The sequence below is a fragment of the Coffea arabica genome, chromosome 4e (genome assembly GCF_036785885.1).
Source record: "Coffea arabica cultivar ET-39 chromosome 4e, Coffea Arabica ET-39 HiFi, whole genome shotgun sequence".
NCBI lineage: Eukaryota > Viridiplantae > Streptophyta > Magnoliopsida > Gentianales > Rubiaceae > Coffea > Coffea arabica.
In genome coordinates this window covers 4,622,259-4,635,102 of record NC_092317.1, presented here as the reverse complement: position 1 = coordinate 4,635,102, position 12,844 = coordinate 4,622,259, and the positions used below count along the sequence as shown (strand labels likewise).

General features: G+C 38.5%; 1 protein-coding gene across 2 annotated transcripts; it reads left to right on the top strand.

Moving 5' to 3' along the window:
* Window positions 1-256: 256 nt before the first annotated feature.
* On the top strand, window positions 257-12,197 carry LOC113742663 (probable serine/threonine protein kinase IREH1). 2 transcript variants are annotated; one of them, XM_027270554.2, is made up of 18 exons: window positions 257-1,405; window positions 3,168-3,238; window positions 3,324-3,506; window positions 3,599-4,984; window positions 6,466-6,638; window positions 7,019-7,265; window positions 7,345-7,437; window positions 7,521-7,661; window positions 7,735-7,827; window positions 8,390-8,591; window positions 9,291-9,376; window positions 10,304-10,392; window positions 10,676-10,727; window positions 10,811-10,867; window positions 11,002-11,175; window positions 11,266-11,343; window positions 11,672-11,830; window positions 11,927-12,197. In XM_027270554.2, exons 1-17 carry the CDS (start codon window positions 631-633, stop codon window positions 11,753-11,755), a joined length of 3,984 nt encoding a protein of 1,327 aa, XP_027126355.1. In that variant the 5' UTR covers window positions 257-630; the 3' UTR covers window positions 11,756-11,830; window positions 11,927-12,197. The 2 variants fall into 2 exon arrangements, with proteins under 2 accessions (XP_027126355.1, XP_027126357.1); XM_027270556.2 differs by lacking the exons at window positions 10,304-10,392; window positions 10,676-10,727; window positions 10,811-10,867; ... (2 more) ...; window positions 11,672-11,830; window positions 11,927-12,197 and having other exon boundaries at window positions 485-1,405; window positions 8,390-8,602.
* The last annotated feature ends 647 nt before the right edge of the window (window positions 12,198-12,844 follow it).

Here is a 12,844-nt window from a genome sequence, read left to right as displayed (position 1 = left end):
CTTTGAATTGCTATTTTTTAGAAGTTTTTGTAGAAAAAATATATTATAATAATTTGATATACCTGAATAATTGAAAGATGTGTTAAAAAAAAAATAAATTCGATAGTAAACTACAATGCAAATATAACCGAAATCATGTCCCTAATTTTTCTCGCTATTTTTATCCATTTGGATTAATCTCAGTAAATTAAATTAACGTCCCAAAGTTTCAAAAAAACAACAGGTATAAAATCCAATCTCCTCAACAGTCGTAGTCTTTTTCCTTCCTCCTTCCTTCAACAGAATCAACCCCACTTCTTTCTCTCTGTCTTTCACAAGCCCCATCTGGTCTGGTCCAAACACGTTCAACCAAGATCAAAACCCACCGTCTCTCTTCTTTCTCTCTTTCTCTCTCTCTCCAAATTTATTAGTCCTTTTAATACCTGAAGGAAAGTAAAAGAAACTCCTTCTCCATTATTTCTCACATATGCCCAGCTTTGCATCACTCCTCATTCATGGCAACTCTCTTACCTTAGTCCAAAACCGCCGGCCCTGCATAGTTCCTATGCTGGGGCTGCAAATTCAAGCGAACCCATCTTCCTGAAACCCTGTTGTGAATTAAAGTTGAAAGGATAAAAGGGAAAAAAAAAGATGGTTTTCAAAGGCAGGTTTTTTTCTTCTAAAAAATCTGATACTTCTAGCCCAGATGGATCTTCTAATAGTCCGAGATCGTGGGGATCGAATTCCCCGATCCGATCGGATAAAAAGAAAGTTAAATCTGCTAGTGTTTCTTCCAAAGATAATTCTCCCGTCAGTAGCGGTACTAGTACTAGTTCTAGTGGTTTTAGTAAGAAAGATGGGAAAGGGAAGGAAACCCTTTTGAAAAGTTCCAGTTCTAGTCAGGCTAGGGAGTTGGGGAAGCCCAGTACAGGATTTTCGAGTAGTTTGAAGTCGAAAAAAGGCATTGGGGTTGAGAAATTAGGGGGGAAAGATGGGAAAGAAGTTGGGCCTACTCCATCGGCTGCGGCGGCGGTGTCGATGTCTCCGATAGTGGCTTCGTCGTTGGGGTTGAATAAGATTAAGACGCGATCGGGGCCGTTGCCTCAGGAGAGTTTTTTGGGGTTTGGGAGTGGGAGGGAAAAGGGGAGTGCTTTGGGGGCTAGTAATTTGTCGAAGGCGTTTATTGGTGGTGGGGCAAATAGTGGGTCGAGTTTGGGGTCTGGGAAGAAGAGTGGTGGTGTGAAGAAGGATGGAGGTGGTGGTGAGGAGAAAAAGAAGTTGATTGGAAATATAGAAAATGCTGGTTGGATTGATAATGGCAGCAACTCAGATAGTATGTCGACTGAGAGTGGACCATCGAGGGAGCAGAGCCCACATGTCCAGGCTCCATCGAGGTTACAGAATGCAGATTCCTCCACTGAAGCTGGTACGTTTTTCTAACTAAAATTGATTATGTCAGTTACATATGAACTGCTCTTTCATAATGTGGCATTGTAAAATGTGGAGATCACGTTTGAAGGAATAAGGACACTGTGATTGTTGATCCGTCAAATGCTATAGGATTCTCTGATAAGAAATGGAATGCCGTGAGATTTTGGCTGCAAGATTGCTCCTTTTTGGGAGTTTGACATTCTAGCTAGCCAAATTTACGGCTGAGACGTGTATTTAATAGTTTGGCAGGGAGTTTAATGATCACGGGATATTCTTTAGAAGTTTTAGTGTACAGAAAAATAGACTGTGGTAATAGGGTTAAATCATAGGTGACTCCCTGAGATGACCGTGCAGGTACAAATAAACTAGAAAAATCAGTTGAATTTTGTAGTTAGATTTATATCCTATGGGGACCATGAATTTGAAGTATAAGTATCAATCTATAATTGCTAAATGGAGTGTTAGCTGGCACGCGAACATTTTCAGGCCACTGTGAGTTACTTTTCTCTTCTTTGGAATGTCTTTTATGAAGGTTGTATGCATTCCTTCTGGTTTACATCTAGTATTTGATAGGTGTAGTTGTTCGAGGATATTTAACATATGCTTGGGCACATAATAGATGTGATATGTCTGAAAATTAGAAGATAGTGCAAAATTAGGGAGGGAGATACAGAGCTCGGAGCAGCAATACAGGAGTAGTTGAAGATTCATTTGCCATAAACAATTTAGGTGAAGGCGCAATCCCAATTGAAGAACCCCCAAAAAAAAAAATCGCTGGCTGAATAGCAGATTGTATGACTTTAGTAGACGAGAGGCTGGTTTGTATGGCGTTAAATGCAGTGCTGTTGGGTAGTCCCCACATGGCCGAAGTTGCAATAATCTTATTTCACAGAATAGGCCGAATGTTACACGGGTGGTAGGTTTTCTTATAACAGCTCCACATGAGGTCTTAGTAACAAATGACCCTTATGTTTATGGCCCTTTGCCACAGTTTCCAGGCTTAAAATTCCCTCAAGGTCCTCTGAAACTAAATTCAGCTTTGAAGAACCAAATCCTTTTTAGTAGGTTGTAAACATGTAATCCTAATCTCAGGCATGATCTTGATGCCCCTTTCAAATGGCAACAAAAATAATATACTTACATAGATTAGTTAATTGGCTTTTTTTGATTCATCAATCATGAAAATATGTGATTATCAGTAGTCTTGATTTAGAGTGGCCTCTGGTGGTAATAGAGCCTTTCAGCATGCCACTTGGTTCTATTGATATGCTTGTAAGGATGGCTTTGCCTGTGACATTTAAGTTGTGAATTGAAGAAACCCCATGTATTGTTTGACCACCTACATGTACCAGTCTTTAGGTACCTTTAGAGAGTTGATAGATTTCTGAGGGTGAATAGAATCTAAATTGTATTATAACAAATGAAGCGGTTTGAGCTTAAGAACTGGTTTTATTGTATTTGAAGTTACACTAGTATAGAACAATGAAATTCTTTTTTACCTTGTCCAGAGTCTGGCTGCTTTGGATGTGTGGAACTTTTGGATTCTTTTTCTCATCATATCCACATAGAACACTATTCTCTTTACCGTAGTTGGACCACATTCAGTTGAGCTAAAATGCTACCTGTACAATTCTATGCAGTATTCCCTGTTAATGATCAAAGACTACCAATGCTGAATAAATGGCAATACAATTCTATGCAGCCCCTCTCTCTCTATCATCTCTCTCTCTTTCTCTAATTTTCTGAGTTGTCAATAGGGCGATTCAATTCTTCATGGGACCACTCTGGAGGCCCAAGAAGTTCCGATGTTTATACTCCAGACGTGAAGGTAATTCTCCCAATCATCCTATTGAGTTGACCAATGGCTTAACCTTGATTATTTAAGTACAAATGACGTTGATATGATTATGTAGACATCATATGAATGTGATAACCCAAAAGAATCGGAATCTCCCCGCTTTCAAGCTATACTTCGCGTGACAAGTGCACCAAGGAAGAGGTTTCCTGGGGATATCAAAAGTTTCTCCCATGAATTAAATTCGAAAGGTGTACGACCTTTTCCATTTTGGAAGCCTCGAGGCTTAAATAACTTGGAGGTAGTAAAACTTTCTTTTGCTGTTGTTGCTTAATTTTTTAGATGTTGCTCAACTTAAATCCGTATTTGCATAATTATTAACAATTGCAACAGGAGGTTTTGGGGATGATAAGGGCAAGGTTTGACAAAGCAAAGGAAGAAGTCGATGCTGATCTGCATATTTTTGCAGCAGATTTAGTTGGAGTTCTGGAAAAGAATGCTGAAAACCATCCTGAATGGCAAGAAACCATTGAGGACTTATTAGTGTTGGCTCGGAGTTGTGCTATGACACCAGCAGGGGAATTCTGGCTTCAGTGTGAAGGCATTGTGCAAGAGTTGGATGATAGGCGTCAGGAGCTTCCCATGGGTGTGCTGAAGCAGCTTCATACACGCATGCTTTTTATCCTCACTAGGTGTACTAGATTGTTGCAGTTTCACAAGGAAAGTGGGTTTGCTGAGGACGAAAACACCTTCCAGCTTCGTCAATCGCTTCAACCTGTGGACAATCGCATTCCTTCTGCCACTGGAATGGGTGGAAAGGTTTCTAGTGCTTCAAAGGCATCAAAGACCTCTACCACACGGAAATCTTACAGTCAAGAGCAGCGTGGTTTGGAATGGAAGAAAGACCATGGTGTGAAACCGGGAAATTTGCTGTTATCGCCTACTGATGCTGCAAAGAACTTGGACTCTCCTAGCAGGGACCGGATGGCTTCTTGGAAGAAATTTCCTTCCCCTGTGACAAAAAGCCCAAAAGAAGCTGTTTCATTGAAGGAGCAGGATGATAGTAATGTTGAAGCTACCAAGATATTAAACAACAGAAGGGTACTTCAGGATGGCGACCTAGCTACTGCTAAGCTTCCTGAAGTATCTTCGGCCAGAGATACTCAGGGACATTCTTCCCTTCCAATTAAGCACCAGCATAAAGTTTCCTGGGGTTACTGGGGAGACCAACCAAGTGTATCTGATGAGAGTTCAATAATTTGTCGCATTTGTGAAGAAGAGGTTCCTACTTTACATGTGGAAGAACACTCTAGGATTTGTGCAATTGCTGATCGTTGTGATCAAAAGGGTCTAAGTGTCAATGAGCGCCTGCTTAGGATATCCGAAACTCTTGAGAAGCTAATGGAATCATTTTCTCATAAAGATTTTCAACATACTGTAGGGAGTCCTGATGGTGTGGCTGCAAAGGTATCAAACTCAAGTGTAACCGAAGAGTCTGATATGGTGTCTCCAAAACTGAGTGATTGGTCTCGAAGAGGCTCAGAGGACATGCTCGACTGTTTTCCAGAAGTAGATAATTCTGCTTTCATGGAAGATCTGAAAGGTTTACCATCAATGTCATGTAGAACTCGTTTTGGTCCCAAATCTGATCAAGGAATGGCAACATCATCAGCAGGCAGCATGACACCTAGGTCCCCATTGATGACGCCACGGACCAGCCAGATTGACTTGTTATTGGGAGGAAAAGGTGCTTACTCCGAACATGATGATATTCCCCAGGTTGGTTTCATTTGAAAACAACTCATTGTCCTTGAATTTGTCTTTTGGTTCCTTAATCTTCTGCTGTAGGTAGTTCCACTTGTTGCATGACTTGACAATCTCTAACTCAATATCGAACTTCTGTGGTTTTTCTCATCTGCTTTCTTAAGTCAAATTTAAAAACAGGAGTACATGTCTATACCTGTACATCGGTAATTTTTCAAGATGTAAATTTTGAATAAAGAGTGCATGATACAAGTAAGTTTTGAATAAAGATAGTAAATCAATGTAGTCACCATGTAGTTTGGTCAGCTTTTCTATGTTTTTGTGTTCAAGTGACCTTACTAAAAATGTGTTTGTTTCTTGCTCTTTGGATCGTAAGTAAGTGCAATCCCGCACATGCCACTCTCAACTCTCTAAGTTAGAAAAAGAAAAGGTTATCGAACAGAAAGCAACCAGAGCTTCTCAAATTCTCCAATTTAGACTGTCTGCAACTTATTTAATGAACTGATAACACGGTGGTGTTGGAAATTGCCATTGTAGATGATACCTTGGGTTCGATTTCAATTTATGAATCATATGCCGTCACAAAGTTCAGAAGCAAAGTGTTTCCAGAATGAACATTTTTATGCATGCATTATTCAGTCCATCTGACTGCCATTTTAGGGTCATAGCTTATCTTGTTAGAATATTATGTGGACATGGACTGCCTATAATGAGTTTTATATGGCCAACCAGTTTGCATACTGTAAAGGATGAGACATAATGCTTTGTCTGTTATGTTACAGAAACGCAACTAGAGAAAATGCAATATTGTTTAATGGTTTGGTAGTTTCTTCTTCTATCAAGAGACTTTCAGCTTTTATTGCTGGGCTGATTCCTTTTATTACTGTTTTCCACTTTACTTTTAGTTTATAGATAAAGTCATTATTTGTGCATCAATGGCATGGCATATAATTTTTCCTCAGGAGTTGCATAATCATTCCATAATGTTGGTAGGTAATGATGCTGGTCACTGTTGCCCACCTAATAGAAAACAGATCGAGGGAAAAGGAAAAGAGGGGAGTACCTGTCTCCTATGAAAATGTCCATTTTATCCAGCTATGAAGCAGCTAATGTCTGTGACAGTATATCAGTTAGTTGAACCTAACTAGTTATGCAAATTGAAATACTGTTAACTTAAAAAGTTATTTATCCAGGAGATTATCTTGGATGTCTTCCTGGATATTTTGGAAAAGTTATTTGTTAAAATAGAATGATAACTTGCTGCTAAAAGAATGGACAGTTGGATTGGGACTCACCTTTTTGGTTCTTTGTAGTGTGTAACAAAACAAGATATTAGCAGCTAAGCCCATGTGTATTGTTAAAGCACTAAATAAGCAGAGGAGTGAAAAATGGATGATCAATTTGAAATTATGCCATGTAAATCTGTAGACTTCTCGAGGTGGAATGCTAGCTTGTATGGATACCAAAACTAAGACTTCCCTAACTTGATAATGCAGATGAATGAACTTGCTGATATTGCTCGATGCGTTGCAAACACTCCCCTAGATGATGAACGCTCTTTGCCATATTTGCTCACTTGCCTTGAAGACTTGAGGGTTGTCATTGATCGTAGAAAGCTGGACGCTCTTACCGTTGAGACTTTTGGAGCACGTATAGAGAAGCTCATTAGGTGGGTTTCTTTTCTAAATTTTCGTGCAGGGATGATGGTAATGTTGTCCACGTTAGAACTACTCACCCTTGAGAGTTCCTATATCAATCCCACATGATTTTTTCCAACCAATAATATATCCAAAGAAGGAAGGGAGTGATGGAGGGAGGGAGGGAGGTAGGGACTAAGTGGGAAGACTATGCCACAGTAGCAAAATCGCAAACCATTTATTCTGTTTTTTCTGAAATATGGTCGATCCATACCTCAAAGGTTTCAAGTAAGAACACCGGATCTGAAAAGCAAAATGGAAGCCCTCTTTCCTTTTTTTTTTTGGCTGAAATGTGCTAAATCCGTACTTCTAAGGTTTAATTGTTGACCTTTGATGGATGTTACTTGTTTAGGGAAAAATATTTGCAACTTTGTGAGCTAGTTGATGATGACAAAGTTGACATATCGAGCACTGTCATAGATGAAGATGTTCCTCTGGAAGATGATGTTGTACGTAGCTTGAGAACAAGCCCAATACATTCCAGTAGGGATCGGACCTCTATAGATGACTTTGAGATTATTAAACCAATAAGTCGGGGGGCATTTGGCCGTGTTTTTCTGGCCAAAAAGAGAACAACAGGGGACCTGTTTGCGATAAAGGTAGCTCAAACTTCCCTCTATTTGCTCATTTCCAGCTTGTGGGTCTGCTTGTTGATTAACTGGCTGATATCTTTTCCAGGTTCTTAAGAAGGCAGATATGATACGCAAGAATGCTGTTGAGAGTATTTTAGCAGAACGCGATATTTTAATTACTGTTCGCAATCCTTTTGTGGTGAGCAGGTCTATCTAGCGTATCATTTACCATAGGTTGAAAATTCTTTTATGATTCTTATTTGAAGATTTTTACTTTGTTAGGTTCGCTTTTTTTACTCGTTTACTTGTCGGGAAAACTTGTACCTTGTGATGGAGTACTTGAATGGTGGGGATCTTTATTCATTATTAAGAAATCTGGGGTGCTTGGATGAAGATGTAGCTCATGTATACATTGCTGAAGTTGTAAGTGCTTCCACTTGAATAAATTTAAATTGCATGAACACCAGTCAGACAACTGAACTTACTATGTGGCCAGGTTCTTGCTTTGGAATACTTGCATTCCATGCGCATTGTTCATCGGGATTTGAAGCCTGATAATCTGTTAATTGCGCATGATGGTCATATAAAGGTAAATGTTATTGTTCAAGTTTTTCTTGTTAACATGGTTTATATTATTATTTTTTTTAAAAGTTGGAATAAGTTTGTTAAGCTGTATGCTTGAAATTTACTCTTATTTAAAATGTCTAATTTATCCAATTGCCAAACAGAGTGATGGTTGACCTTAAATTAAACAAAAGAGGTATGCTCAAGTTGTGTGGTACTCTTGTCTAACTTGGTACAGCTTGGTTATCAACTTTGTCACATGCTGTTATCTTGAGTCTTTCCCGCTGATTTATACACAACTGAGGTTTAAGTGGTGGTTTTGTTTAAGAAATCTGTAGATTTTTTGGGGAACTGTGAAGGCTCCAGGTCCCGAACATGTTTTTTGATGTCTGCTTGATTTTGCTTAGGCTTTTTTTGGCACGATACTTTGAAATGTCTGCTTGATTTTGCTTAGGTTTTTTTGTTATATCATGTCATTGGGGGTCTGGCAAGTGGTGGAGGGTTGAATGTCCAAAGCAAGATGTTTTGCTAGCTTGTATTTCATATTCATGTTAGTGAGGAAATCTGATGGATTCTTTAATTAACAGTTGACAGATTTTGGGCTCTCTAAAGTTGGTCTCATCAACAGTACTGATGATTTATCTGGTCCAGCAGTCAGTGGAACATCCCTGATGGAGGAGGATGATTCCCACATATCTGCATCTGACAGTCAAGATAGGCGTAAGAAACGTTCTGCTGTTGGTACGCCTGACTATTTGGCCCCAGAGATCCTTCTGGGAATGGGGCATGGTATGTAAGCTGTGGGTATCTCTTTTCATATATTCAGAAAATTTTTCCTTGCTTAATTCCCGAACTTGCTAGTACCATGCCTAATTTGACTAAACCAGGTCATTCTTGCTAGTGCATCATAATACATATGCAAATGCAAAAGTGAGTCTGCCCATTCTGTTCTGCTTGTGCTATAACAAATGGAGTCTCTTTCCTCTTCTGGTCTTCTTGTTGCTGGTGTTTCCATTTAACATCCGTTTCTCTCTATATGTTTTAAGTTGTCCAAGCTCTTACACACCTATGGACATCTGTTTGTGTATCTGCATGAATGTGCTAAATGCATCTGGTTGTCTGTTGCAATTGACATAGGATCATCCAAAGGGGCATACTTTCTACTCATCAATTACACAATGTTTTCACTTCAGATGTTCAGGATGCCAAAAATCTTTGTCAAACTGCTTTTCCCGTTCGTAATTTGTTTGTACTGGGAAGAATCTTGAGTGCATTTTGGAAACCTATTTGGTGAAAAACAAGAATTTTTTTTCAAAGTAGGCTAAAGGTTGCAGACGTGCTTTATTTCAATTTGGTGTTTTGCTTTTCTCTTCAATCACCACCATGGATTGAGGTTCATGGGGCTGAGAGTTTTATGTTGCGTCTGTTGGTTTACTTGAGAAGCATGTTTCTCTCTGATTGCGATATGCCATCATATGATTTTCTCAGGATTTACTGCGGATTGGTGGTCAGTGGGGGTTATATTGTTCGAACTAATTGTTGGTATCCCACCTTTCAACGCGGAGCATCCTCAGGTTTTCATCTTCCACAGGAGTTCTTGTTTAATACCTTATCTCTTGAAATGATAACTGTTCTTTTTTATATCTTGAAGAGGTATCCTTGTGAAGGTTATGCAAAAGTTCAGTTTAATTTGGGGGTTTTTTTTCTATTTTGTTGGACATTTTGTCTAACTTTTTTCTGTCCTCTCTCGCATTCTCAGCACATTTTGTGCTTGTATGAGTGCATGCTTGTTTATGCTGATTTGGTATGTCTGTATTCACAAATGTTGTTATGTTTTTATTGTTCAACGAGTTATTTCTTTCGTGTCAAGTCCTAAACAAGAATCTACAATTATGTCGAGTAATTCAGGAATTAGAGTTGCCATTTAGAGGGTCCATGTGTGGACACACATAATCATACTCTTTTGAGATGAATCTCTTTTATACTTTAGCGGAAAATGAAATTTATCCAGAGGTGCGTACCAATGTTAATCTATTCATGTTTCTACGAGAATCATTTGTGATCCTTTTCTGGATTACCTAAGATCAACTAATCACAATTTTTTTAGCTAAGAGCTGTTTTGTGGTTTTCTTCTTCACTTGTGACTTGTACGTTTAGTAGATTTTAAGCTAAAAAGGTCGACTCTAAGAAGCAGCCCCATGGGTATTTCTAGATATAGATTTAATCTTTTGAAAGCTTTAAATGCAGAACTTAATTCCTATTTTCTTGCTGCACTATCTCCCTTGAATCCTTTTGAGCGAATGGAACAAAGGAAAACTTTGGAACTTTTCTTTAAGTGTCTTGGGAAAAAGTGTAGAAGCCAATGAGAACTGCTCGTCTTGTTGAATAGCTTTATTAATTGAAAGTAGTTGGAGGAGTTAAACACATCAATAAATAAAGCTTCATTTCTTTATCTAGTATGTTCAGAAGAATAATCTCTGATTTCTTTTGCTTTTTTGTAGAAAATTTTTGACAATATTCTGAACCGTAAGATACCTTGGCCACGGGTCCCTGAAGAGATGAGTCCTGAGGCACTGGATCTGATTGATCAGTAAGAAAAACTCTTACTATTTTTACTTTCATGTCTACTTGTATGTATTAGAGCTAATTCCTTGATATTCCTGTGCTCTTATTTATTTGTTTTGAAAGTCTAAGCGATCTTATATGAGTTAATCTACTATTAAGCTAGTGTCCTCTCTCTTTCTCTTTCCTTTTGGTGTGCTTTTATTCTTCTAATGATGTGACATGCAGCAGACATTTTGCTTCTTTAATTTGAGTATGTATTGCAGTTAAGAATTATTTGACCTGCAAACTGCTGCTTTTTTTACTTATAGGTTGATGACAGAAGATCCTAATCAAAGACTTGGAGCAAGAGGAGCATCAGAGGTAATATCACCTACTTCCTCTCTTTGTGATCTTAATGTTTGTTTCACAATTTGGTCATCATTCCAAGTTAACTTGACATACAGGTGAAGCAACATCCATTTTTTAGAGATATTAACTGGGACACGCTAGCTAGACAAAAGGTGCGGCTTCTTTTTCTGTTGTTTCTGTTTCAATCTGGATGTCCTACTTGTTACATTATAGGTGACAACTTAAAAAGTTATTTCCACGAGTATTTCTGTTAAATGTTCTCATTTCGGTCATATGCTTTGCCCAGGCTGCTTTTGTTCCTGCTTCGGAGAATGCAATTGATACAAGTTACTTTACCAGTCGTTATTCATGGAACCCTTCAGATGAGCATGTCTATGCAGCCAGTGAATTTGAAGATTCCAGTGACAATGGTAGCATGAGTGATAGTAGTAGTTGCCCAAGCAATCGCCATGATGAGCTGGTATTCTGGTTTACTCGTTTAACTTGGAAAATTGTACAAGTTTTTTGGATTTGGTTTTAACATTTTTCTTTGTGAACCAATGAACTGTAGGGAGATGAATGCGGCGGGCTTACAGAATTTGAATCCAACTCTTCCATCAACTACTCGTTTAGCAATTTCTCATTCAAGGTAAACCTGGGATAGTTTTGGTTGGATATCTATTTGCTATACATGCCTTGAAACTGTTTAAAAGATCCTGTTATTTGTTGAAGAACATTGTAGATGCGTGCTCATTAGCGATTTTATCTGCTCCTCTTTTAAGGTTCTTCATAGTGACTGCAATTATCCATGCAGTAAAGCCATTGAGTTTGGAGTTAGTCATATATTTGGGGGTTCTGGCCTTGCGTCTTATTGATTTTGTACACTGGATAATACGTTGTAATTGAGAATCTAAATTTATGTTACCGTTGGATAATACGCATTTTAGCTCATCTTTTAACTTGATCTTGCCGTCCAGAATCTGTCCCAGCTCGCATCGATCAATTATGACTTGCTTACTAAAGGCTGGAAAGACGATCAGTCGACAAATCGCAATGCATGACAAGATGAGCGATTTTGGCAGTACAAAACCCATTGTGGAGGCAAAGTATCTCCCAGTTTGTATACCCTTGTAAATGTATGGTCTTTTCCTAAAGGTCTTGCAAATCTCTAGCGGTTCCATGCCTTTTTGCTTGCTTGAATTCATGCTAACCTGCTGTGGCTTTACTTCCAGATTGCAGATATAGAGAGGCAGCTTAAAGGCTTATAATTTGCGCAGGACTTTTGCTTTTACGTAGAAAGGCAACAGCCCTCCCTTATGTGTTGGGGGGTTTTCAGTTTTACAGTCGAATTTGGTTTATTATTTGGTTTTGAGGAAGCCAATTTGTGTTTCTGATTTTCTTTGAAGCTAGCTGGGCCTGCGTGAATTCATGGTCTTAGCTTTGAAAATTCTAATTAAGTACAGATTTCTCTACAGCAATGAAACAATTCTCTTTGGATTTTCAGATACTGAACCACAAAAATTTGGAATCCAGACGGAGGGAACAACAAGAAGAAAATGAAAAAAAAAGAAAAGAAAAAAGAAAAGAGTGTTTCATGGCCAGATTGCCTTGCCTTTTTTGTTACTATTATTTATTTTTCTGGTGGTGCTTATGGGTTTTTACATAAGAGCCCAAAAAATTAAAACTGCGTTTTAATTTTTTGAAAAGAATTAGGGCCCAAATTTCTTTGGGGCTTGTACAATGGACAGGTGTGGGGGGTCCATGAGAGAACAACTTTTCTGGTTGCACAGCGATCAAGTATCGGACATTTTTTTTGACAAAAAAAAAAACCAAGACTAAAGGGGAAACAGGAGGGATCGTGCTTTTTACACCTTTAACTTTGATATCAAATACCAGTCTTATAGCTGAAGTTTTGAATGTGGATAAGGTAGCCTTCAAATTTGGATAGAAAAACAGCTTCATCTGACAAAAAAAGAAAGACACATATTTGATTTTTTTTTCCCCTCTCCAAAACGATTAAGAAGGTGTTCTTTTTATCGTTTTATTTTTGCGTGGAAAGGAACCAACCACAAACACTGATAGAGTTAGGCCATTCAAGTACGGTTTTGCCTTTCATAGCTTAGAAAAATTACTACTGGGGAAAAAAAAAT

Coding starts and splice junctions, on each gene's coding strand:
- LOC113742663 (XM_027270554.2), top strand. CDS start 631: ATGGTTTTCAAAGGCAGGTTTTTTTCTTCTAAAAAATCTGATACTTCT. Junction 7,828..8,389: donor CGCATGATGGTCATATAAAG/GTAAATGTTATT, acceptor TTTAATTAACAG/TTGACAGATTTTGGGCTCTC. Junction 11,176..11,265: donor GCAATCGCCATGATGAGCTG/GTATTCTGGTTT, acceptor AATGAACTGTAG/GGAGATGAATGCGGCGGGCT.